Source organism: Salmo salar, chromosome 12, assembly GCF_965601325.2.
Source record: "Salmo salar chromosome 12, fSalSal1, whole genome shotgun sequence".
Classification (NCBI taxonomy): domain Eukaryota; kingdom Metazoa; phylum Chordata; class Actinopteri; order Salmoniformes; family Salmonidae; genus Salmo; species Salmo salar.
The window spans coordinates 74,892,007-74,916,375 of NC_138302.1; the positions used below are offsets into that span (position 1 = coordinate 74,892,007).

The window sequence follows — 24,369 nt, forward strand, 5'->3', positions numbered from 1 at the left end:
AGACGTAGAGGGGGATGAGCATGAGGACGCTTGGAATTGGATTGCTCGAAGGAGAGTCTTTTTTCTCCAGGCTTTTCCCGCTACTGTGTCAATTATATGGCCATCCAGCGGGCTATACAAGGCAGCCGGCGCATGGACTTTGGCAGAGCGTGCTAATTAGGTATTAGATTCATTAGAATAGACATCTATTAACGTCTTTAAAGTTAGCAATTTTTTTACACAGTTTAAAAGGTATAACAGTGGGTTAATGGCTTACAGCCAATATTACATTTTATAGCATCCCCATGATGTCTGCTTCCCGTCTAACTGATGTCCTAGAGATATTAAAACCCCAAACATATGTTTAAACGTTTTTCTAACCTGTGATAGAATTTTTCTATTTTTAAACATAAAAATATAAAGTACCAGTCAAAAGTTTGGACACACCTACTCATTCAAGAGTTTTTCTTTATTTTTTTACTATTTTCTACATTGTAGAATATTAGTGAAGACATCAAAACTATGAAATAAAACATACGGAATCATGTAGTAACTAGAAAAGTGTTTAACACATCAAAATATATTTTATATTTGAGATTCTTCAAAGTAGCCACCCTTTGCCTTGATGACAGCTTTGCACACTCTTGGCATTCTCTCAACCAGCTTCACCTGGAATGCTTTCCAACAGGAGTCCCACATATGCTGAGCACTTGTTGGCTGCTTTTCCTTCACTCTGTGGTCCAACTCATCCCAAACCATCTCAATTGGGTTGAGGTTGGATGATTGTGGAGGCCAGGTCATCTGATGCAGCACTCCATCACTCTCCTTCTTGGTAAAATAACCCTTACACAGCCTGGAGGTGTGTTTTGGGTCATTGTCCTGTTGAAAAACAAATGGTAGTCCCACTAAGCGCAAACCAGATGGGATGACATATCGCTGCAGAATGCTGTGGTATCATTGCTGGTTAAGTGTGCCTTGAATTCTAAATTAATCACAGACAGTGTCACCTCCACACCATCACACCTCCTCCTCCATGCTTCATGGTGGGAATCACACATGCTGAGATCACCTGTTCACCTACTCTGCGTCTCACAAAGACACAGCGGTTGGAACCAAAAATCTCAAATTTGGACTCATCAAACCAAAGGACAGATTTCCATCAATCTAATGTCCATTGCTCATGTTTCTTGGCCCAAGCAAGTCTCTTATAATTATTGGTGTCCCTTAGTAGTGGTTTCTTTGCAGCAATTCGACCACGAAGGCCTGATTCACGCAGTCTCCTCTGAACAGTTGATGTTGAGATGTGTCTGTTACTTGAACTCTGTGAAGCATTTATTTGGGCTGCAATTTCTGAGCCTGGTAACACTAATTAACTTATCCTCTGCAGCAGAGGTAACTCTGGGTCTTCCTTTCCTGTGGCGGTCCTCACGAGAGCCAGTTTCATCAGAGCGCCTGATGGTTTTTGTGACTGCACTTGAAGAAACGTTCAAAGTTCTTGACATTTTCTGTATTAACTGACCTTCATGTCTTAAAGTGATGATGGACTGTCGTTTCTCTTTGCTTATTTGACCTGTTCTTGCCATAATATGCACTTGGTCTTTTACCAAGTAGGGCTATCTTCTGTATACCAACCTTACCTTGTCACAACACAACTGATAAGCTCAAACGCATTAAGAAGGAAAGAAATTCCACCAATTAACTTTTAAGAAGACACACCTGTTAATTGAAATGCATTCCAGGTGACTACCTCATGAAGCTGGTTGAGAGAATGCCAAGAGTGTGCAAAGCTGTCATCAAGGCAAAGGGTGGCTACTTTAAAGAATCTCTAATATAACATATATTTTGATTTGTTTAACACTTTTTTGGTTACTACATGATTCCATATGTGTTATTTAATAGTTTTGATGTCTTCACTATTATTCTACAATGTAGAAAATAGTAAAAATAAAGAAAAACCCTGGAATGAGTAGGTGTGTCCAAACTTTTGACTGGTGCTGTATGTGTGAAATTTGTTTTGATTTAGAATGGACCATTATCATGCACCTGTCACAACAGGGGCAGCGTTAAAAAAAAAAAAGTCATCTATGCACTTAAATTGCAAATGGAGGACGCTTTTCCCGTGGTTCATTTTCATGTCAGCCAGGTAGGCTATATTCCTGTTGTAAAGATAAGGAATTTTCTTAATATTAGGAAAGTTGAGAAATAAATATAGTAGGCCTCGTCTATAGAATACTGATGGGATCCTTCTCTTTTTAGTAGAGGCCATCACTCTGTTTTCTCATGTAATTGCACAGCCTATAGAAATGTTGCCCAATATGAGCTCACGGGCTCTCATGAAGTGTTTGATTAGATTTTCGATTACATTTGCATTGATGTCAGAGTGATTAGAGGAACAATAGAGGGCTGAGTACCAGGCAGGCACTTTTTTGGTTACTACATGATCCCTTAAGTGTTATTTCATATGTTTGATGTCTTCACTGTTATTCTACAATATAGAAAATAGTCAAAATAAAGACAAATCCTGCAATGAGTAGGTGTGTCCAAACGTTTGACTGGTACTGTATCTAAAAAAACAAATGTTTTGCTATTCCTTGTGTGTTTACAAAATTGTTATTTAAAAAATCAAGTGTAGGCTATTTCATGACTGATCAGGCCCCATGAGACTAATATATTATCTACGTTTGTGTATGTGTGTTTGTCTTTTGAGTATAGTTTTGTGTTTTTTCCATTGAAAAATATACTAAATCATCCTCTCTTTGGTTTAGAAGCAGTGGAAATTCAATTGTCTCCATGCCCTTTTTGAAAGCATTTTTTCTTTTAATTGAATACCTTTTTTCTTTTATTGGGACTAAACCCCTTCTGATGTCTGACAGCCTAGTCTCTCCATTGTCAGACGAATGGCCACTAGAAGGAAGAGAGAAAGAAGAGGGAGGAGAAAAGAACCTTCTGTTATTTTCTATCTTGAGACTAGCTGCATAGGCTATTCAGGCGAGTTGATGAACTCCTCCAAAAAGTTTATTAAGGGGCTGAAAACAATAAGAACTAAAGCCTTTGGGCTCCAGGGCAGACAGTTTATAAACTAGCTGCCATTGTGCCTCAAAGGCAGATGCATGAATACTTTTGAATGGGGCCTTCAAACTGACACGATCAGGCTGGACAGCAACAGTTTAAAAGGAGAGGGTTCTTCTTCTGCAGCTCAGATCTCTCCTTTCCTGCATTAATGTTCATCTGCAGAGAAGAGGCAGGGGGAGAATGATCTGGGCAGGCATTGACTGTCATGGCCAGGGTGATTTTCTCCCTCTACACTTAGATATACTACACGTAACAGCCAGTTGACATGAAGAAAAACATTATTAAAATTCATTCAACTTAATATGACAATTTGACGATTGTCCTTCTTCCAGGAGAAAACACCAGTGCATTTTCCCATTCCTCGGTCAGTTCTGTAAGGAAATTGCAACATAGAGTAATGGTAAGACAATCTAATACGCTACATTTATTTATTTGCTTATTTCCACTGTAAAAAATAGATCAGCTAGCAGTTTTATCTCAGACAGACGAAGTGGGAAGCAATGCGCTGGTTAGCTGTGTTTTAGCTGTGTTTAAAACGTTTATTTTCTGTCTTTGCTCTGGTGGAAAGCAATATTTAGTTTATCTTCTGTCTGGAACACTGTTAATGTTCATAAAAAGTTGACAATAGACTACTGAGGAGCTTTTGATTTACTGTCATATTTGAAGAAATAGCTCAACAACCTTGTTGTATACATCTAGACACGTTATTCCCATTCCTTTCATTAGAGAAAGGTGTGTCACTTTCTATCCCTCTCTCTATCTTTCACTCTCTTTCTCTGGCCAGCCCTTCTCTTTAGCCCCGTCAGTCTCTGGCTCTCTGCCTCTCTGCCTCCCAACATCAGAGGGAGTCCTGTGATTTGTGACCCCAGCGACCCATACTTAATCTGGCTAAAGAGGGGGAGCATCCAGCTCGTAGAGCGCAGGGCCCCAAACAGCCCCGGCCTGATCTGGCAGGTGTCAACATTAGCAACACAATCGCACCCCAGTCCAATGCCCCGTACTCTAGCCACAGCGCCACACTGAACCCAAACTATGTGAGGCCCAGTGAAAGGAGACGCATAAAGGGGGTGGGGAGGGGAGGAGAGGAGAGGGGGAGGACAAGGGAGAGATTAAACTCTCAGACAGCTATTAGCAGGGATGAGGCTTTTCTAAACAAACAAAAAACGAGACAATCAATACTGTGTTAGTTTACCAAGTGGAGTCATGATGGGCTCTGGGGTATTTCTCTCTCTTCTATTGTTTTTCTCAACTTCTCAAACGTCTGTGGTTTGGTTCGTATTGGCAATCCAATTTAGTCTGGAGTCCTTGGAGACCTATTTATTTTGTGGCCAGTGCTTTGTTAATGGTTGCTTTGCTCCAGCCTGTGGCTAGTTCATTCATAGATTTAGAGCTGTAATGAATCCTGGTTGGAGGGTATTAACGCTGATAGTGGACAATCACTGGGCTGTCCAGAGGAAAGCAGCATTCAGTGATGACAGGACCACTGGCCCTTGGGGACCACAGCCCTTCTCTCTCATTAGACAGAGACAGAGGTGTCGCTTTAAACACATGAGAGGGATTGGAAAGGGAATGAGTTGACATTTGGACTGTTGCCGCTCTTGAGTGGGTATCTGTCTTGACAAGAAAAGCAATGTTTTTTAAAGCCCATTTATTTCTCACTCACTGCTGATTCTAGGCCATGCCACCAGAAGAGACACGGGTTCTCCTCAGTGGTGGAGATTAGTTGGAAAGGTTTCAGTAGTAGGAGACCTGTAGTATTTGTTTTTGGAAGAGACAACAATCTCATTTAATTGTTTGGTTTGAGATGTCCCCTTGACACTCTCTTCCAGGTCTCTTGAAAAACAAATAGAACATAGAGGGTTGTTATACCTGTGTGGTGTGTGTAGCATGTACTCCACAACTCCCAGGAGGACCCGGTAGTTGTGGTGTATGTTGGGTGCGATTCGTTGATCCTGCGGTAATGATAAGTCAACACAAACAACCCCCTGGAGAAAAGCTCTTTGGGAAGTTGCTGCAAACACATCCTTGGCTAAGCCCTCACCATTGGCAGCAATAAACAAACACACATTAACTCACCCAATGACCTCCTGACACATTGGGGGTTGTTGTCATGGAATACCCATCATAGAGTTAGCTAGCAATAAACTGGTGGTAGGCGTTCAGGGTATTGAGAGATCACAAACCAGCGGGGAGTAGCCCCTGGTGAGGACATATTAGTCCTAGTAGCACTGCCCTATGAAATGTGTCTTCCGCATATAACCCCTGAGTCAGAGAGCTGTGGTGGGGGGGACTGGGTTAACTGCCTTGATCAAGGACAGAACAGCAGATTTTTCCCACCTTGCCGGCTCGAGGATTTGAACCAGCAACCTTTCCAATGGTCCATGAATCTGTAAACGCAGTCATTGTAATTTGTCAGTCTCTGTTTTTATAGTGTGTCTATGACGGCCTTACAGATCATGAGCCGAGCCTAAGCATGCAATGGCCTCTTTGATTTCAGCCATATGATGGCTTCCATCAGATAAAAGACAGTACTATTAAGTATTTATGATCCCATTAGACAAAACACCTGTCTCTGTAACTCTCCTATTGGTTTCTGCTCCATTACCAGTGCTGTTACCAGTGTTTTATAGAGTGCATACATTACAGGACTGTGCCAGTAAAACAAGCAGCTTTCAACTTTCCCACTCAAGGCCATCCATAGATCTATACTTGTTCTTAAAATATGAGCTAGATTTGTTGAATACCTAGAAATCTCCTCATATATTACACCTCAGATAATATTTACTGTGTTTATCTAGTTTTGCTATTGTTTGTTTGTGATTCAGAGTCATGTCATTTGACTCTATATTCACTGCTAGTCCATACATTGTCTCACTCAGTTGAACATATTGAAATATATGTTGTTTTTTATTTTAAACTTTATTTTAAACCAATTTTGGAGTCTTGTTTTTTGAGGGATTTAGTTTCTACTGTGTGGTCTGTTATGTAGACTGTTTATGTAGACTGTTTATGTAGACGGTTTGTGCTGCTGAGGAAAACATGTAGTGCAGACCATCACATGACTCCCATGCCTTTCCTATATAGTCATAACAACATAGGAAGACAAACAGTGTAATAACTGGAACGACTGGCACAAATACATTTTCCTGGGGGATTAAGCTGTTATTATTTTGACAAACAGTAGAATTGAGAGAGTGGCTAGAGTAATGATGAATGCATATGACATATGAATTAATACAGTACAGCAGGCTATCTGTCGTCCTTGGTTGTGTCCTCAGTAAATGATAAATGTTCAGTAGATGTTCAGTTCCTCAGAATTTACATAAAACTTTGTTTCTTCTGATTCGCCTTGGCTGGCAGAATTGTCTGTGTTTGACAGCTGACACAGATCAGGACAGTGCGTTGCATTCCACCAATCTGCTGGTTACCACGGAGTGGCATTAGAAAAGACAACAAGCATTTCTGGCTAATTTTATTACAATACAGGAATAGCCTCCATAATGTGCAACAGTAATTACGTTTAGAGCAGTGTGCCCAGCTCTCTTAGTGATGAATGAGAGACATTGACCATGGTCTGCTAGTTTAAAAATCACCATTAGCCTATGCTACTTAGGGCCAGAACATTTCCCATTTTATGCTCCTAATCTGCCTTGCAACTGCAATCTTCATTTGTTTTAATTGTCCATGTGGACATTTTTTGACACGCACAAAGACAATAAACATGTTCCGGTAAGTGTTGCAAATCAGAAATGTGTTTTTTTCCACCCAGTTAAAATGTTATGGAGAGTTGAAACGGTGGGGTGGAGCTGCCGTTCCAGCCTGCAAAATAACAACTTCAAATGGAGCCTGGTCCTCCATTTTCAACTAATGGGCTTATTTCTGCATCCTCTGTCATTCTCTCCTTGGGGAATATGTTCTCTCATTTCAAAAGCTTTGCTTCTCCGTTACATTGTAAAGCCGCAATATGGAGTACAGAACTCAGATGTTAATATCAACCACTGTGACGACTTACTGATGTCCCCATCCAACCCTCCAAACACAACATATCAATATATTTTTGGATCATCAGAACTATTTGGAAATACACTAGTGTGTGTTCAGTTTGAATTCACTGAATCTGAAAATGAGAGAGTGAATGAAAGAAGAAATTTCACTTCTTTAATTCTTGCTTATAATATCCTTGGGATGATCTCTCTTTTACCTGTTGGAACAATACCTTTTTGTTTTGTTTGTTTATTTATTTGTTCACGTGTTTGTCCACATAGGTTATGACCTCAGTAATCTAGTGACAGAATCATGCCCAGCATCATGAACTGTTTATCTATCCTAATTAGGCCTTGGGGTTGCTGGGTCCCATGTGTGTTGTAATAGAATCATCATTACTATAGGGGTTAACCCCCAGGGACCATTAGGTAGTTATGGTCAGATTGATGGTGTGTGGTGTAGTGGTATGTCCCTCAAACAACATTTACATTTACATTTTAGTCATTTAGCAGACGCTCTTATCCAGAGCGACTTACAGTAGTGAATGCATACATTTCATACATTTTTTTCTCCGTACTGGTCCCCCGTGGGAATCAAACCCACAACCCTGGCATTGCAAACACCATGCTCTACCAACTGAGCCACACGGGACTACCCTACAAGACTGCCAACATGTTTTAAAATGATGGACGTTGTTTATGGATTATGGATATTATGTTTGGTGAATTTGCACTCACATTGACTGTGATCAAAAATACTCTTTCAGCTGTCCCCGGCACCATAAAAACTTCTGCACAATGAAAAATGTTTACGGCCTGGCATTGTCCAGAAAATTAGGAAACTTCCCCGGGGCATGAAAAAGTGTCCACTGTGCATTCCTATTCTGTGTAAAGTAATCTCTCCTTGGCTTTGTTGAGAAAATGATTTGTTCCTCGCGGAGACCTCCACTCATAGCCCTGAGTTACTGTGTGATTTCCTGGGTAGGTTCTGGAGCCTTTGTTGGGGGACTGGGGCTCTAGTTCCATTGCCAGTTGGCGGGGACCCTGTGGACTCCATTTGCTCTGCGCTGCTTCTTAATTTCATTACTTTTACTGTGACCTCAATTAGCAGGGATCCTAGCCCAGGAAATGACTTTCCATTGGAAAGTGAAGCTGGGCTCAGTCGGCAGAGAGAGGGATACCACTGTAATGGGAGAGTGCATTTTACTCCTGGCACTTAAAGTTTTTAGTCATTAGTCAGTTCTAAGTTAAAGTTCTATCATTTAAATCAGACTTGTTTGTGAAAACTTTCCAAAACATCCATCAGAATTGAAAGAATATACATTTTTGCTTTCCCTGTTTTGACAAAGAGTGAAGAAATACTCCAACTACAATAACTTTTTCTGTCAAGTTTGCCTTTGTACAAATAGCAACAATGTAACGAAAGTGAAATCTTACGTTTTATAAAGGTATGAATATACCAGTTTACGCGCTCTCTGAGTAACAGTATTTTCTCTTACACAATAAGAAGTTGTTTCTGAAAGTAATACAATCATATTGTTAGTAATATCCCACGTCCAACCGGTAGAATGTATGCATAAAAAGAAGAATCCCACCCTTCAAGCCCTTCACGGTTTCACACTCAGGCAGAGAGAGCAGAGCAGAGGCCTGGGGAGTCAATATGTCAGCGTTTATGGATGCCCCGCGGAGCTGCACAGGGCTGTCAGGCCTCTATTCATGCTCTAATGGCCCCCTAAGGAGTCTGTTTCTCTTTGCTGAAAGGACCGGGAGGCCCAGTGGACGCCCTGTTGTTGAAGGTGAGCGAGCGCTCTCATGGACGCGCCGCGCCTTCATCCATATGACAAGAACCATAAAAGAGTAGCGCTTTTCTTCGCTGCTTCTCCCTCTCTTCTCTTCGTTCTCCTCCCTTCGACATTTCTTGCCCGACCTCAAATAAAGAAAAGGGTGCTAATTGTTTGTTGTGAGAGCCAAAGATTATAGAGCCTCCCATCTTTCTTCCTCCCCTTGCCTTTTTCTCCTCTTTTGCAGGAATGTGATTCTATCACAGAGCAGAGCAAAGTAAACTATCAGAATTGTCCTTTGGTACGTTGATCAGAGGGAAAACAGACTCATTTTGACAGTGGCAATGAGACACAAGAAAACAGTCTAAGGTTGTATTTCTGGTTGGATGGGAGGCTCAGGTTTAATTCCAAATGAAGGAGGAGGGGGTCATAGGGAAACGTTACACTCATAGAAATCAAATCAAATTGTATTGGTCACATACACATATTTAGCAGATGTTATTGCTTGTGTTTCTAGCTACAGCAGTGCAGTGGTATCTAACAATTTACAACAATACACACATCTAAATTGACTAAAATACAGTAGAATACAGTATATACATATGAGATGAGTAAAGCAGTATGTAAACCTTATTAAAGTGACTAGTGTTCCATTTTTAAGTGACTAGTGATTCCATGTCTATGTATATGGGGCAGCAGCCTCTAAGGTGCAGGGTTGAGTAACCGAGTGGTAGCCAGCTAGTGATGGCTATTTAACAGTCTGATGGCCTTGAGGTAGAAGCTGTTTTTTAGTCTCTCCAAAAAGGTTCCGAAAGGGTTCTTCTGCTGTCCCCATAGGAGAGCCCTTTTTTGTTTCCATGTAAAACTCTTTTTGGTTCCAGGTAGAACCCTTCTGGGTTCCATGTAGAACAGTCTGTTGAATGGAACCCAAAAGTGTTATACCTGGAACCAAAAAGGGTTCTCCTATGAGGACAGCCAAAGATAACACCTTTTTTTCTAAGAGTGTATGGTCCTCTAGATCATAGTGCTGACGTGGTGTGGGATGTACGCTGGTGAGGTGGTTATTTTCATACTTACTGGTGAGACTCTCGGGAGACAACTGCCTTTGGTCCTTAGACACCTGTTAATCAGTGGACAGAACTGATTTGTACGTTTGAGAGAGGAGGGGAAGTTCAATGCGATGTAATTTAAGAAAATGTATACAGTCAGGGCTTGTTTGAGAGTCCATTGTTGTGGACTCTCAACCACATTTATAATCTAAATTGTGCAATACTGTGACTCAAATGTTTTCATTTACAGTAGACACAAGTTACTTTTGTTTATTGCAAGCAGATAACAGTAGCCATACTAGAGGTTGCTCATCTCCAGATTCAGTTAGTGATAAATGCCAAGCCAGGCTCTGAGAAGGTCACTGGTACCCAGGGAGATGATGATGATTCAAATTGATTTCAGCATATTAACATTAGGGAGGTACATCCTTGCTATATTATCGTATTCTCCTTGTCATATTCTCACGTTGAAGAGGTTTTTTGGTTGGCGACCTAGGTAACTGACAGGTTAGATTATTTTTGAAGAATTCTGCTAAATTAAACATTGATGTTTTAATTTCAGTCTCTGGCTCATTGTCTATCTGAGTGTATAGTTACTCATGTCCCTTGTTTTCATGGATTACTATATGGTTTGTTTTAATGCAGTACTAAATGGTTGGTTTTAATGCAGTACTATATGGTTTGTTTTAATGCAGTACAATAAGGTTTGTTTTAATGCAGTACTATATGGTTTGTTTTAATGCAGTACTAAATGGTTGGTTTTAATGCAGTACTATATGGTTTGTTTTAATGCAGTACTATAAGGTTTGTTTTAATGCAGTACTATATGGTTTGTTTTAATGCAGTACTATGTGGTTTGTTTTAATGCAGTACTATATAGTGTGTTTTAATGCAGTACTATAAGATTTGTTTTAATGCAGTACTATAAGGTTTGTTTTAATGCAGTACTATAAGGTTTGTTTTAATGCAGTACTATAAGGTTTGTTTTATTGCAGTACTATAAGGTTTGTTTTAATGGAGTACTATAAGGTTTGTTTTAATGCAGTACTATAAGGTTTATTTTAATGGAGTACTATAAGGTTTCTATGTTAAATCCATCCTTCAGTAACACAACTGAATAATCTCCTATGGCTCTCCTAACTTGGCAAACACTGAGGGACACACAGACAAATGCCGCCTCATTCTCTGAAAAATGCAAATTGGGAAGTTGTCAGCTATTTGATGTTGCTGCATGATCCCCGCCCCCGAAAACATCCCTTTCCAGTACGTGGGGTTGAATCTCATGCAATCCTGGGGACAGGAAGAGATGTTTAAATTCAGGCCTGGAGCAGGAGACAGCACAGAGACAGATGGATGTCAGAGATAGCAGATCCCAATCCAGGCGTTTGCTGCTTATCACAGGGCCTGTTTGCATAATTAGGCCTTTTGATATTCCTCCCCTCCGACTGACAAAAAGTATAATTGCAACATCAACTACGACAAAAGGCATGCACAAAATAAACAAGTAAACATAAATAGAAAGAAAAGATGGGCTGTTATTTTTGTCCTGTGGGAATGAAGGAAAAAAACGATCAATAAACAAAATGTGCTGTCAGTCACAGTCAACTGGTGTGACTGGGTGCTCTGAGGCTGGTCCTGTGAATGCCTGCAGAACACTGAGCGTGAGGCCTGATTGTAATTATGCTGGAACTAATATGCTTTTCAAAATGAGCCATTATGAGCTAATGCTTCACTGCCAGAGCCCTGTCTGTTTTTGTCCCTCTGTCTTGGTAGTTTGCAAAGGTACAGCTGATATTGAGGCCATTGGTTCCGGTATCAAAACAGCCTTCATGGGACAGGGTTAGGGATACACACCATAGTGTTGTTGAGCTAATACTGACTCAGAGTTAATCTGAGAGACAAGGAATGATGCTTCCCTTCATGTCATCATGGAGGCTTCTTTATCACTTGTTATCCTTAAATACCTCACAGGTTTTATATGCGTAGTCCAAGTATCCATTTCTGATCTATATTTTCTATATTTGACCTAAATATTTACTGACACATTGATGTGATTATATTGGTTAATATTTGACCATATTAGACATCTTGGCGTTGTTTTTTTTGTTGTTGCTATCATGTGGAAGCGTTGCTTGTAGCCTCCTGTGTTGTAGTGTTGTGATGATCAGTTGCTAGTAGCCTCCTGTGTTGTAGTGTTGTGATGATCAGTTGCTAGTAGTCTCCTGTGTTATAGTGTTGTGGTGATCAGTTGCTAGTAGCCTCCTGTGTTGTAGTGTTGTGGTGATCAGTTGCTAGTAGCCTCCTGTGTTGTAGTGTTGTGGTGATCAGTTGCTAGTAGCCTCCTGTGTTGTAGTGTTGTGGTGATCAGTTGCTAGAAACCTCCTGTGTTGTAGTGTTGTGGTGATCAGTTGCTAGTAGCCTCCTGTGTTGTAGTGTTGTGGTGATCAGTTGCTAGAAACCTCCTGTGTTGTAGTGTTGTGGTGATCAGTTACAAGTAGCCTCCTGTGTTGTAGTGTTGTGGTGATCAGTTGCTAGAAGCCTCCTGTGTTGTAGTGTTGTGGTGATCAGTTGCTAGTAGCCTCCTGTGTTATAGTGTTGTGGTGATCAGTTGCTAGAAGCCTCCTGTGTTGTAGTGTTGTGGTGATCAGTTGCTAGAAGCCTCCTGTGTTGTAGTGTTGTGGTGATCAGTTACTAGTAGCCTCCTGTGTTGTGGTGATCAGTTGCTAGTAGCCTCCTGTGTTGTAGTGTTGTGGTGATCAGTTGCTAGTAGCCTCCTGTGTTGTAGTGTTGTGGTGATCAGTTGCTAGTAGCCTCCTGTGTTGTAGTGTTGTGGTGATCAGTTGCTAGTAGCCTCCTGTGTTGTAGTGTTGTGGTGATCAGTTGGAGCTGATGGTGTTGGAGTGTAGCCTAGATGCTTTTTTGTGTGATCATTTTCTGGACTCTGATTGTATGTTGTCTCTGCTATTGTAGGGCTTGACATTATTGTAGCACAATGTTCTTGTGGATCTCTGGACCCCAGCAGTCTTTATTGACTCTACAGCCTTGGACACCAGTCCATCTATGCCATATTACCTGAGCTTCTCTCCTAGGGAGAACAGAGAGAGTAGGGGCTCCTCAGAAGGAGGATGGGAGGAAGAGAAGAAGACAGTCCATGGGGTTGGCGGGCTGGCCGGGGAGGGGGTTTGGAGGGGTCGGGGTAATGAGTATTCCATCTGCCTGCAGTCTGAGCTCTGAGCTGACCATGGGGTCAGCAATGAGGGGCATCAGGAGAGAGGGAGGACCGTCTTTAAACCTCACACTAAACTCACCGCTAAACTATTAACCAACTGCTAAGCTTCTCAGAGACAAGACCCCTGTTGTTGGTTGTGTTCTGACTTGAGTTGACATTCTGTCTGACTGGATATTATTAGAAATAGCAGTGCTTTGTGAAAAAGCAATGATTTTGATTCTCAGATGTAACAGAGTGCTTAAACAATCTCTTTAGGAAACATATGCTTCCATTCATTAGTAATGATATTCAATTGAAGTCTGTTAGTAAAACAATTTGCTCTTTTGGTATAATATGTTTACTTGTTTTCCTTTTTGTGTCCATAAAGGTTACTTGAATCGTAAACAAAACATTTTTAATTTAGAAGACGTGGTCAATACCTGGTTAATTTCTGTTTAAACAAAGCTGTATTTTTAAATCAATATTGAGTAGGCCCTCAGAGGGCCCTGATGGAGGATACATGGCTGTCTAATCATGCCCACTGGATGTTTGCTACATAATTAGTCTCTAATTGCTATTATAACTGATGAGGCGAGGCACGAGTGCTTTATCAATATCCCCAGAACCTTCCAATGGAATTACAGCCGAGGCATTATACCCAGGTCTAATCAGGATTTACCTTATTGTTTCAAAGCAGCGAGAAGTGTTAGAGAACTGACCTCGATGCCCACAGGGATTGAGTTTATTCCAAGGTAGTAGGCTAATCATCCACCGTTTTGTCCTTTATCAACATTGACAGATTTGTAAACCAAGAAGAAGACATGTGTTATTCAAATTCAAAAGCTTTGTTGTCTTGGAAACAGATAGTAAGTGTTTATTCTTCCATAATTTAGGCTGAGAGGCATCGCATCCATAAATATCAAACAACCATTTAAATAAAAAGATTTGGATACTGTGTAATCCATCCAGTGTCATAAAATATGTGTATGTAGATAGTGTTGTCTGCTGAAGGGTTTCGTAGGGTGGCCAAAAGTGCAGTTACAGTAAAATGCGTTAACCAGACAGCCATGCAACTCTGAGAGGAACCGTATGTTTGACCGAAATTCTGTTTCTGTCACAACCGATTTTGGTACATGTGGGAGCCCCAGTGTTGTTGATGAATCTTGGCATCCCGTTCGGCAGAATGTGCTCTGGATAGAGATGAGGTTTGCTTCTCACATCCCTGTTTCCCAAACTCATTACTGAAAGGGCTGTTGACCTTCACCCAGAGCGTGCTGCCTGCTGCTTGTAGTTCGTGCACACAAACAGACGTGTTGGCTGTGTGTGCCATGACACATATGTCACTGTAACCAGGGCTCAGTGACAGGTGGCAGTACATACTCATTAGTCTTGTTTGCCATGCAGTTTGTTTGTAAATCCTTTGCAAAATGCTTACATCGGAATATAGGGGGATGATTTTGTTTTGGAATTTTGGACATAGCGGTTAGCCTATATGTCACACACGCACTTCTTAACCCTCTCACATAGATAAACAAAGGAAGAGAAATATGAGCAAAAGAAAATAACTCAAGTAGAATTCTATGTCGTCGTTGAGCAGCCGTCCCCTCTGTCCCCCTGTTCCCCCCTCGCCCCTCTCGTCCCCCCGTAGGACACAGAGGTGACTTTGGAAAGTGATCTATGGACCGCTGTGCCGGTCTCAAGTGTTGTCATGGCGAGTTAGCTGCAAATCGCTCTGCACATCCTCATGAAAACCAACAAAGGGATATGCCATATATGTACATATTCAACTTTGTATGTTCAAGGGTATTCTCTGCAATAGTGGTAGCCAGTGTTGGAGAATCAATCTTTCTTAAAAGGGGTAAGACAAAATAATTGATTTTAATGAATGCGGCCTCATGTCCTGCGGCCGCATGTAATCCGCAGAGAATCGTTGAGCGTGAGCTCAGGGCGACAAAAAGACGTTCTCAGAAGACTCATCGAGTGGCCTGTAATGATAGTCTCCATATAATCCCATAATTCCTTGTTTAATTAAACTCCAGAGCCGGCCTTGAGACCCAGACAGATTTGGTTGCTCTTTTATTCTCACAGTTGTTATTTTGAGGCTATTTGGCTTCCGTTTGTCCATGTGGTATGTTGAAACATTCTAGAGGGCATTGTTAAACTGAGTTTAGTTGTGCCCATAACTAATGCAGGGGGTTCACCTGGGCTAACTTTCAGGAGACCATTATGGTTGTCATTATATGGGTAGAAAGGGTTTCTGTAAAGGACAATGAGCTCTTAACAAACTCTCTACTTCTATATCGCTCATGTTTTGGTCTCTACCCTTCACTCCTTCTGGACTGTACATGTCTGATGCAATCCAACAAGGCCTGGAGCAACACTGGCTAGTCACACTGACTTGTCAATGTCTCATTGAGCACATTTGTGAAAATATGAATTTTATAACAGGAAATGAAAAGGGCCATGTAGTTTGAATAGACATGCAGAGGAGGTGAAAATGATGCAATTTCCTAAATTCAGTTATAATGGTAATGCGCTGTGGTAATACATATTCACTGTCAGAAACATTCCTCTTGGCCTGGATTGGATGGCTTTGTGCAGTATCTATATTCCTCAAGCAAAAATGCAGCAGCTTAGTTGAATGCCTAAAAGTATTGTAAGATATATTGTAATTCATTTATTGACAGCAGCATCATGGAAACACAGAATATGGGATTGAATGGTTCTGGCGCGATATTGTTGTTATGTTCTGTATATTCTGGCTGTGCAGTTTTTTTGAGCAGCAGTGTGCCCTGGGCCATTGTGAGAGAATAGTGTGGTGAGGAACCGCAAGGTGGCCTGGGTAGATTAACCCTTCCACCCAGCACCCCCTCCTCCCCCCTACCGCCTGCAGCCCTCTGCAGCCCTCTGGGGCCTCTCCCTCTCTCTCTCAGGCAGGATTGGGTATCAGGCCTCTTATATTCTGTATAAATATCCACAGATTAAGATAATATTTGCTCTGTTGTGCTCAGAGAGAGGGAAAGCTGTCATTTGAATCCTCTTTGCAGCCTCTCCCCCTCAATAATATGATTCTAGCAAACGACATAGCCTCTGGAGTGGTTCTGCCCCCAAATTACAGAACGTGGCTTGTATGGACCATTTCAGGGTTTCACTCATACTTTCTATTGCCTTTTCAATGACATCGGTTAATCAACTATGTGACTAATTTCTGTCTGAACAGAGGCGTGTGGGTAACACAGACAACCGAAGAGATGAATAACCAATAAAATGGACTTCCTTTTCATTGTTGCTAATTTCCACTGTATTATTTAAGTGTAATCCTAATATTAACTGAGCTGGCCTCTCCCTCCCTCCCCATTGGCCCAGGTAATCGTACAGACGAGGGTTCAGACGTGGAGTCGGAGCCGGACCTTCCCCTGAAGAGGAAGCAGCGTCGAAGCCGCACCACCTTCACAGCCGAGCAGCTGGAGGAGCTGGAGAAGGCCTTTGAGAGGACACACTACCCAGACATCTACACCAGGGAAGAGCTGGCCCAGAGGACCAAGCTCACTGAGGCCCGCGTACAGGTTAGTTAGACACACAAACAATCAACACATACTCTGTCATGGCTGCTGAGAATTATCCAGGTGTTTATGACACTGATGTAAAACACTGTTTACCTGTACATTGACATATTAGTTATAATATCCTGGTATAGTTTTACATCTAACCAAATCTGAGTTAATGGAGTTTACAGAGTTATTTTAGATACGTTTGGACTTAATGCTTTACAAGTAATTTTTTCAGGAACAGTTTATCAGTAGGCTATGTTCCCTATTAGCTCATCAAATGTAAGACAAACTACTTGTATCGGGAAAGGTGTATTTGGCATCCTTAATGCAATATGCTTCCAGCTGACTATAATGTGGTTTAGATAGATAGGGTTTTTTTCCCTAAAAAGATTTCCAATTCATCCCACTTCACTGAAATCAAAGCCATCCATTTGCCATAACATCATTTTGGAGTAAAAAAATGCTGCCAATGTATTTGCACAAATATAATGCACCCATGTCATGCCCAATTGGACCTTATTTTATATTCTTATTTTTCCATTTATACTCTTCTTGGTCTCCTGCTGCCGTTTGTCACCCATGGCGGTGATATATTTATTCATCCTAGTGCAGTTCTTTTTTACCCATATTTCTACCCCCTCACCTCACCTCTGTGAGTTCACTGCTATCTGTGAGTTCTCATCTGTTCTAAGAAGGCCTTGACAGGGGATTCTCCATTTTCTTCACACCCAAGACTCTACTCCAGAACCTGCCTGACAGCTTGTGTACCATTTGGTTTTATGTAACACTGAAGGAAAATACAGTAGAGTTATAGTGGCAGCTGTTCTGGAGTTAGAAGAGAAAGAGAGAGGGAGAAAAGAAAGAGAGAGAGAGAGAGTGTGTGTGTGTGTGTGTGTGAGAGAGAGAGAGAGAGAGAGAGAGAGAGAGAGAGAGAGAGAGAGAAGAAATGCATTCCTGATGGATTTCTCATTTCGGCCTTTGGCCAGGATCTCTCTCCTATCACTTTCAAGCATGCCTCTGCCTGTAAAACCCTGTGCATATCACATAGGGTCTCTCATCCTCTCCAGGGACCCCATGCCCTGACAACAACATTAATCAATCAGATGTTAGTAAAAAAAGGGCAGGGGCAACCCTCTCCTCTTACCACAACCCCTCGCTCACTCCCCCTAAACCTCCCAAACTCTGAACCACCCCGCGCGCTAACTGTTCCTCACACTCCTAACATGCGGTTAGGGGTAACTGATTCCACACATGTCTTTGTCTGTCTAGCAAACCCTCAAAACAGAAAGGTGTACGCCAAAATGGTTGATGCAGCACTCAGGATGATGCTGAGAGATTTATTTCATGTGTATTTTCTTGCGATATATTGCGTTTTAGAATGTTTCAAATATACTTATGAGGGAAACTTGGAAAGGGAAGTGGGAAGGTCTTTCAGTTATTATTTGATGAATCTCTTTTTCTGAAGATTGTCCTCCATTACAGTGTAATGGCGGTCTCATGAAATACATCTGGAAAATACATGCATGTCTCATAGATTCTGAGTTATGACAGATGGGTTAAAATGCTTTGTATTTACAATGCTATCCATTTGGTTAAATCTGTTTAAATGTAGCATCAATATTAGACCTTGTAGAGTGGAGCTGAATTCCTTGTGAAGCTCATTATGATTGTAGAAGAAAAGATCCAGCAAACCTGTCTCTGATTGGTTGAGCAGCCAGAGTGTCATGTGGGCTAGAGAGCACAGAGAGTCCTCTGTCTTATCCATGTTCCAGGCACTTCACAGCCATATTTGTAGGTCAATTACATTTCAATTTCAGAGAGAATCTCTTCAAGCATTTGCCTATAGAGTATTTATGGAAACTGATGGTAATTTGAAGTCTAAACGCAAAGAAAAAATACATGGTTGAAAACTGAAAGGAAACTCCTGCAAGATAATAGAGCTAAATTATGTCATGTGAAAACCTGAGGTATTTGAGTCATGGATATAATTTGTTAATGCAGTTTTCCTCATAATCTAATTCTAAAACGCTTTTAAAGTCTCCTAAGGTCAACTCAAACTTAATTTTCTGAGAAGGTCACCCCAAGAAACTGACTCTGGAAGTAAATAATGGACATCAGTCTTCAATGTTGCTCAGTGGTTTGGCAAGTGAGTTGGGAGGAGGATTTAGGATGGACTATGGAGCCCATTGTACAATTGTTTCTTTTTCAAGAGTCGTGTGGTTTTTTCATTGGCTTTGCCAAAGCACTGCCCCATTGCATCTGCACACCAGGGACTTACCCTGCTGAAGTACTCAGACACATCCTAATTGGCCACACTGACCACTGCAGACATGATGATATAAGAGAAACGGTAAAGCCTCTTCTCTAAAACTGCTCCCAATTGAATCAATACATTGAAAAAGACGGGGCCAAAGGCTGGATTTCGTTGTGTGAACTTGACAGTTTTAGTGTACATGTTTTTTGAAGATGTCAGCCAGCTGGGGTTTCACATAGGTGCCCAAATGCCCAATCTCTGGGCTGGACAGAAGGACCTTTGGCCCGAGAGCCAACCTGCTTCAGCACAGCTGCAATGACGCATCTTCCAGATGTCAGCGAGTGAGGAGGCTAAGAAGGCAGTAGGGGTGAGTCAGAAACCCTAAGCAGAGGGGCAGTGTTGTAGGATCTTAAAGATCCATCTCTTCTTCAGTAGGATTTGTGATTACGGCTTACCCTGTTAGTTGTTATTGTAATAATCTGTTAACCAGTGTTTGTGGTTTACACTGCAGGGACACATAGTAAAATTGCTATTGGCTGTGAGGGTATATGGGCCCACACCAAGCTGAGAGTTATTATGTGGAATGGTGCTCAAGAGGCCTCCTGGTTTAACGAGAAGTGACAAGTGTTTGGTTTACTGGTGACTCCACAGCCCAAACTCACTGCCCTATAAACTCAGCTAACCCAAACCCCCTCCTCTCCCCGACCCTGCCTGCCATCTTGAATCACACTATCTCATCCATCTTCATCAGGCCCACCACCCCCTAAAACACAGCTACCAGCAGCCCCCCCGGAACCGCTACTGTTTTATCACCCCAACTGACAAATTACGGGATCTGATCCATATCTCACAGCCATTAGTTCCAGGCTACCTGTCCCTATAAAGCGAGCTAGCTGTCTCTTGATCTGAGTGCCCCACTCTCTGTGCTGCCCATTCTGCATCTGAAATAAAACACTCATTCCGAACTGGACCAGGCAGTGGAGTATTAAGAACAGAAAAGAGCGTCACTTGTGTCTATCCTTCAGAGGTATGGGCCAGGTGGATGGGGGGTTTGCTGTTGAGCGAGGGAGGGAGGGAGGGAGGGAGGGAGGGAGGGAGGGAGGGAGGGAGGGAGGGAGGGAGGGAGGGCAGAGAACAGAGGGAGGGAGGTCAGAGGCTGGGTCTTAATGCTGTATATCAGTGTAAATCCTCTCCTCCTCACACTTGAAATGAATTACATTCTCTTCTGTTTAGGCTGAGGTTCCCACCTCTGCTGAGGAGGCTCATCTGAGCGGCGCTTAGCAAATCTGACACATAGATCCCCTTTCATTCCCAATAAACATTCTAGATGTAGCTATTATAGTTAGAGGAATCTAATAAGCTATAAGCGTAGCCTTTTATGCAGCGTAGAAATCAATTTGGCAAGACGTTTTCCTCTAACTGGAGAGTGTGGTAGGCGTCTGATGCCAACCGCAACACAGAGAGAAGAGGATCCTGCTTTGTTTGTCTCTGTGGTGCCCTCTCTCTGATCTCTGAGGCCTCTGTGGAGAGACTGAAAAAAGGAGAGATCCCAGCACTTCCTCATATTTACCTTTATTTAACTAGGCAAGTCAGTTAAGAACAAATTCTTATTTTCAATGACGGCCTAGGAACAGTGGGTTAACTGCCTTGTTCAGGGGCAGAATGACAGATTTGTACCTTATCAGCTCGGGGATTGAAACTTGCAACCTTTCGGTTACTAGTCCAATGCTCTAACCACTAGGCTACGCTGCCGCCCCAAATTTATAGTGCTATTTATATATATACAAAAGTATGTGGACACCCCTTCAAATTTGTGGATTTGGCTATTTCAGCCACACCCATTGCTGACAGGTGTATAAAATCGAGCACACAGACATGCAATCTCCATAGACAAACATTGGCAGTAGAATGGCCTTACTGAAGAGCTCAGTGACTTTCAATGTGACAGTGTCATAGGATGCCACCTTTCTAACAAGTCAGTTTGTCAAATTTCTGCCCTGTTAGAGCTGCCCCGGTCAACTTCTATGAGCAACTTCGGCTCAGCTGCGAAGTGGTAGGCCACGCAAGCTCACAGAATGGGACCGCCAAGTGCTGAAACATGTAGCGCATAAAAATCGTCTGTGGTCGGTTGCAACACTCACTACCGAGTTCCAAACTGACTCTGGAAGCAACATCAGCACAAGAACTGTTCATTAGGGGCTTCATGAAATGGGTTTTCATGGCAGAACAGCCACACACAAACCTAAGATCACCATGTGCAATGCCAAGCGTCGGCTGGAGTGGTGTAAAACTCGCCACCATTGGACTCTGGAGCAGTGGAAACATTCTCTGGGTTAGGCAGATGCCAGGAGAACGCTACCTGCCCCAATGCATAGTGCCAACTGTAAAGTTTGGTGGAGGAGTAATAATGGTCTTGGGCTGTTTTTCATGATTCGGAATAGGCCCCTTAGTTCCAGTGAAGAGAAATCTTAATTCTATAGCATACAATGACATTCCAGACGATTCTGTGCTTCCAACTTTGTGGCAACAGTTTGGGGAAGACCCTTTCCCATTTCAGCATGACAGTGCCCCCATGCACAAAGCGAGGTCAATACAGAAATTGTTTGTAGAGATCGGTGTGGAAGAATTTGACTGGCCTGCAGAGGGCCCTGACCTCAACCCCATCAAACACCTTTGCGATGAATTGTAATGCCGTCAGGGAGCCAGACCTAATCGCCCAACATCAGTGCCCAATCTCACTAATGCTCTTGTTGCTTAATGGAAGCAAGTCCCCGCAGCAATGTTCCAACATCTAGTGGAAAGCCTTCCCAGAAGAGTGGAGGCTTTATAGCAGCAAAAAAGGGACCAACTCCATATTAATGCCCATGATTTTGGAATGAGATGTTCGACAAGCAGGTGTCCACATACTTTTATATATAAGTATATAACTCAGGCAGACAGGCATAGAGGCATTCAGTTACTGTTCAATTGAACATTAGAATGGGCCAAACTGGTGACCTAAGCGACTTTGAGCGTGGTATGATCGTCGGTGCCAGGAGCGCCGGTTCCAGTATCTCAGAAACGTCCGGCCTGCTGGGCTTTTCACGCACGACAATGTCTAGGGTTTACTGAGAATGGCGTGACAAGCAAAAAACATCTCGTCAGCTGCAGTTCTGTGGGCAAAAACAGCTCGTTGATGAGAGGTCGAAGGAGAATGGCAAGAATCGTGCAAGCTAACAGGCGGGCCACAGACAGACAAATAACGGTGCAGTATAACAGTGGTGTGCTGAACGGCATCTCGGAACACACAACTCATTGGTTCTTGTCACAGATGGGCTATTGCAGCAGATGACCACACCAGGTTCAACTCCTGTCAGCTAAAAACAAGAAGAAGCAGCTCCAGTGGGCAGGCGATCACCAACACTGAACAACAGAGGAGTGGAAAAACATCGCCTGGTCCGAAGAATCCTGGTTCCTGTTGCGTCATGCTGATGACAGAGTCAGGATTTAGCGTAAGCAGCATGAGTCCATGGCCCCATCCTGCCTGCCGTTCAGGGAGACGGCAGTGGTGTAATGGTGTGGGGAATGTTTTCCTGGCACACGTTAGGTCCCTTGATACCAATTGATCAACGTTTGAACACCACCCCTTGTAGAATCCATGCCCTGAAGATTTCAGGCTGTTCTGGAGGCAAAGGAGGGTCCGACCCGGAACTAGATGGGTGTACCTAACACTAACTGGCCACTGAGTGTTTATTCCTTTCATTTAGTTTAGGATAAACATAATGATGCTATAGAGATGTGAAATAGAGATTAAATAGAGATTTACTAGGTTGTTGTCCCGCTGGGTGATTACCAATGGCAGGAGAGAACGGCATAGTAGGATTCAGGAGTAACAATGGCAGAGCCCACCCAACCCAACAGTCATCCATGTTTCCACCAGTCTGGTTTTATGTCGGTTCCATAAAGGAATAAATAGGGGTTATGTAGATTGTGGAGGAGAAATTGTTGCAATGCATCTGTGTGAATGTTCTAACAGTTTCTTATTATTAGAAATTAAATGACTTTCCTTCAGTCCCTCTGTATTCCTGATACTTATCGAGCTAATCCCACTCTCCTCTCAAATTCACACTCCCGGCTACTCTAATTAGCATAGTGCCAGTCTGGCAGGCAGCGAGGCAGGCAGGCATAGAGAGAAACAGCAAGAGCTAGTGAGGGTGGGTAGTACGTGGTATAAAACCAATGAGGATTTCTATGTTGTTTCGCCTCTTTGCACTACTGTGTTCGTTGTGTGTTTGTGGAGTGCGCCATTGAAGATACATGAGAAGGAGGGTTGGTCCTTGTTTTTGTGGCGCATTGTTCACTTTGTAGAATGTGTACATGTGGCACCGTTGGCTTAAGAAACATATCATTCTTACAATAACTCCCTTTCAAAAACGCTCTTCACGATTGTCTGAAATTAAATGAAGACGTTTAGATTCTATTTGAGACAAAGTACATTTTGGAAAGGGTTTGAATGCAATGTAATGTCATGCAGTGTTGTGTTAGTGTTATCGAGGATCAGTGATTACCGAATCAGATCCTCAGCTCTGTAGATTCCATTGTGTTATGTTTATTATTGAGTGAGACCAAGAGCAACGGTGGAATACAGACCCAGGCAAATGCCACTCTCTCAGATAAGATATTATATTAAAGGATATGTATATGCCACATCAAAGCAACTGTTGTTAACACCTATCCCTCCCCACCTTCACTTCAGTAGACCCGGGGACATGTTTTCAGGACCTTCAACTTGCCTGACATTCGTTCCAACCTTCATGTCCCCCAGCCCCCACTACAGTCCCTGCCAGCCCCTCCATGTCTGTGCTCAGCTCAGCTCAGTAGCTCAACCGCTTTAAAGCGGGTCTCTTTTTGTCTCCCAGGCTCCAGTAAGCTCTAGTCCTAGGAGATGTGGTGATTCCCCAGGTTTTCTACCCTCCCCCACCCTCCAACTTCCTCCAGTATCTTGCAGGGATTCACACATAGAGTCCATGTTAGCCCCAGTATAGAGGAAGCCAGGCAACCAGCAAACCTCTTACACTGACAAAACAAAACAGGACTGACATGGATGCTGTAGATGCAGACTTTGAGGTACATATGGAGGGAGACATGGAGGAGGGATGAAGCTCTCTCTCTGTAGTTTAGAGGAATTAAACCGGATTGGGGAGAGCAGAGGAGAATCTGTCATCCAAGGTGACTTTGTGATCGGGTTCCAGAGTACAGCTTCAAATCCTCCTCAGCTGCAGGCTGTGTGTGTGTGTGTGTGTGTGTGTGTGTGTGTGTGTGTGTGTGTGTGTGTGTGTGTGTGTGTGTGTGTGTGTGTGTGTGTGTGTGTGTGTGTGTGTGTGTGTGTGTGTGTGTCTGACGCATGCCTGCCTAACAGACCTGGATTGAAATACATGTATATTTTGGTATTTTTTTTTTAAATACTTAGGGACAGATCTAAATTCACTGGGGGGAGGGTGGTCCAAAATAGG

General features: G+C 42.6%; 1 protein-coding gene across 8 annotated transcripts in view; it reads left to right on the forward strand.

Moving 5' to 3' along the window:
• The window catches only part of pax7a (paired box 7a), a 66,301-nt gene that overhangs the window by 9,995 nt on the left and 31,937 nt on the right, over positions 1-24,369 (forward strand). For 4 of the 8 annotated variants that reach the window (XM_014133075.3, XM_014133078.3, XM_014133080.3 and 1 more), the window contains exon 5: positions 16,451-16,638. In XM_014133075.3, the coding sequence (XP_013988550.1) occupies positions 16,451-16,638 (188 nt within the window). 8 annotated transcript variants of the gene reach the window in all.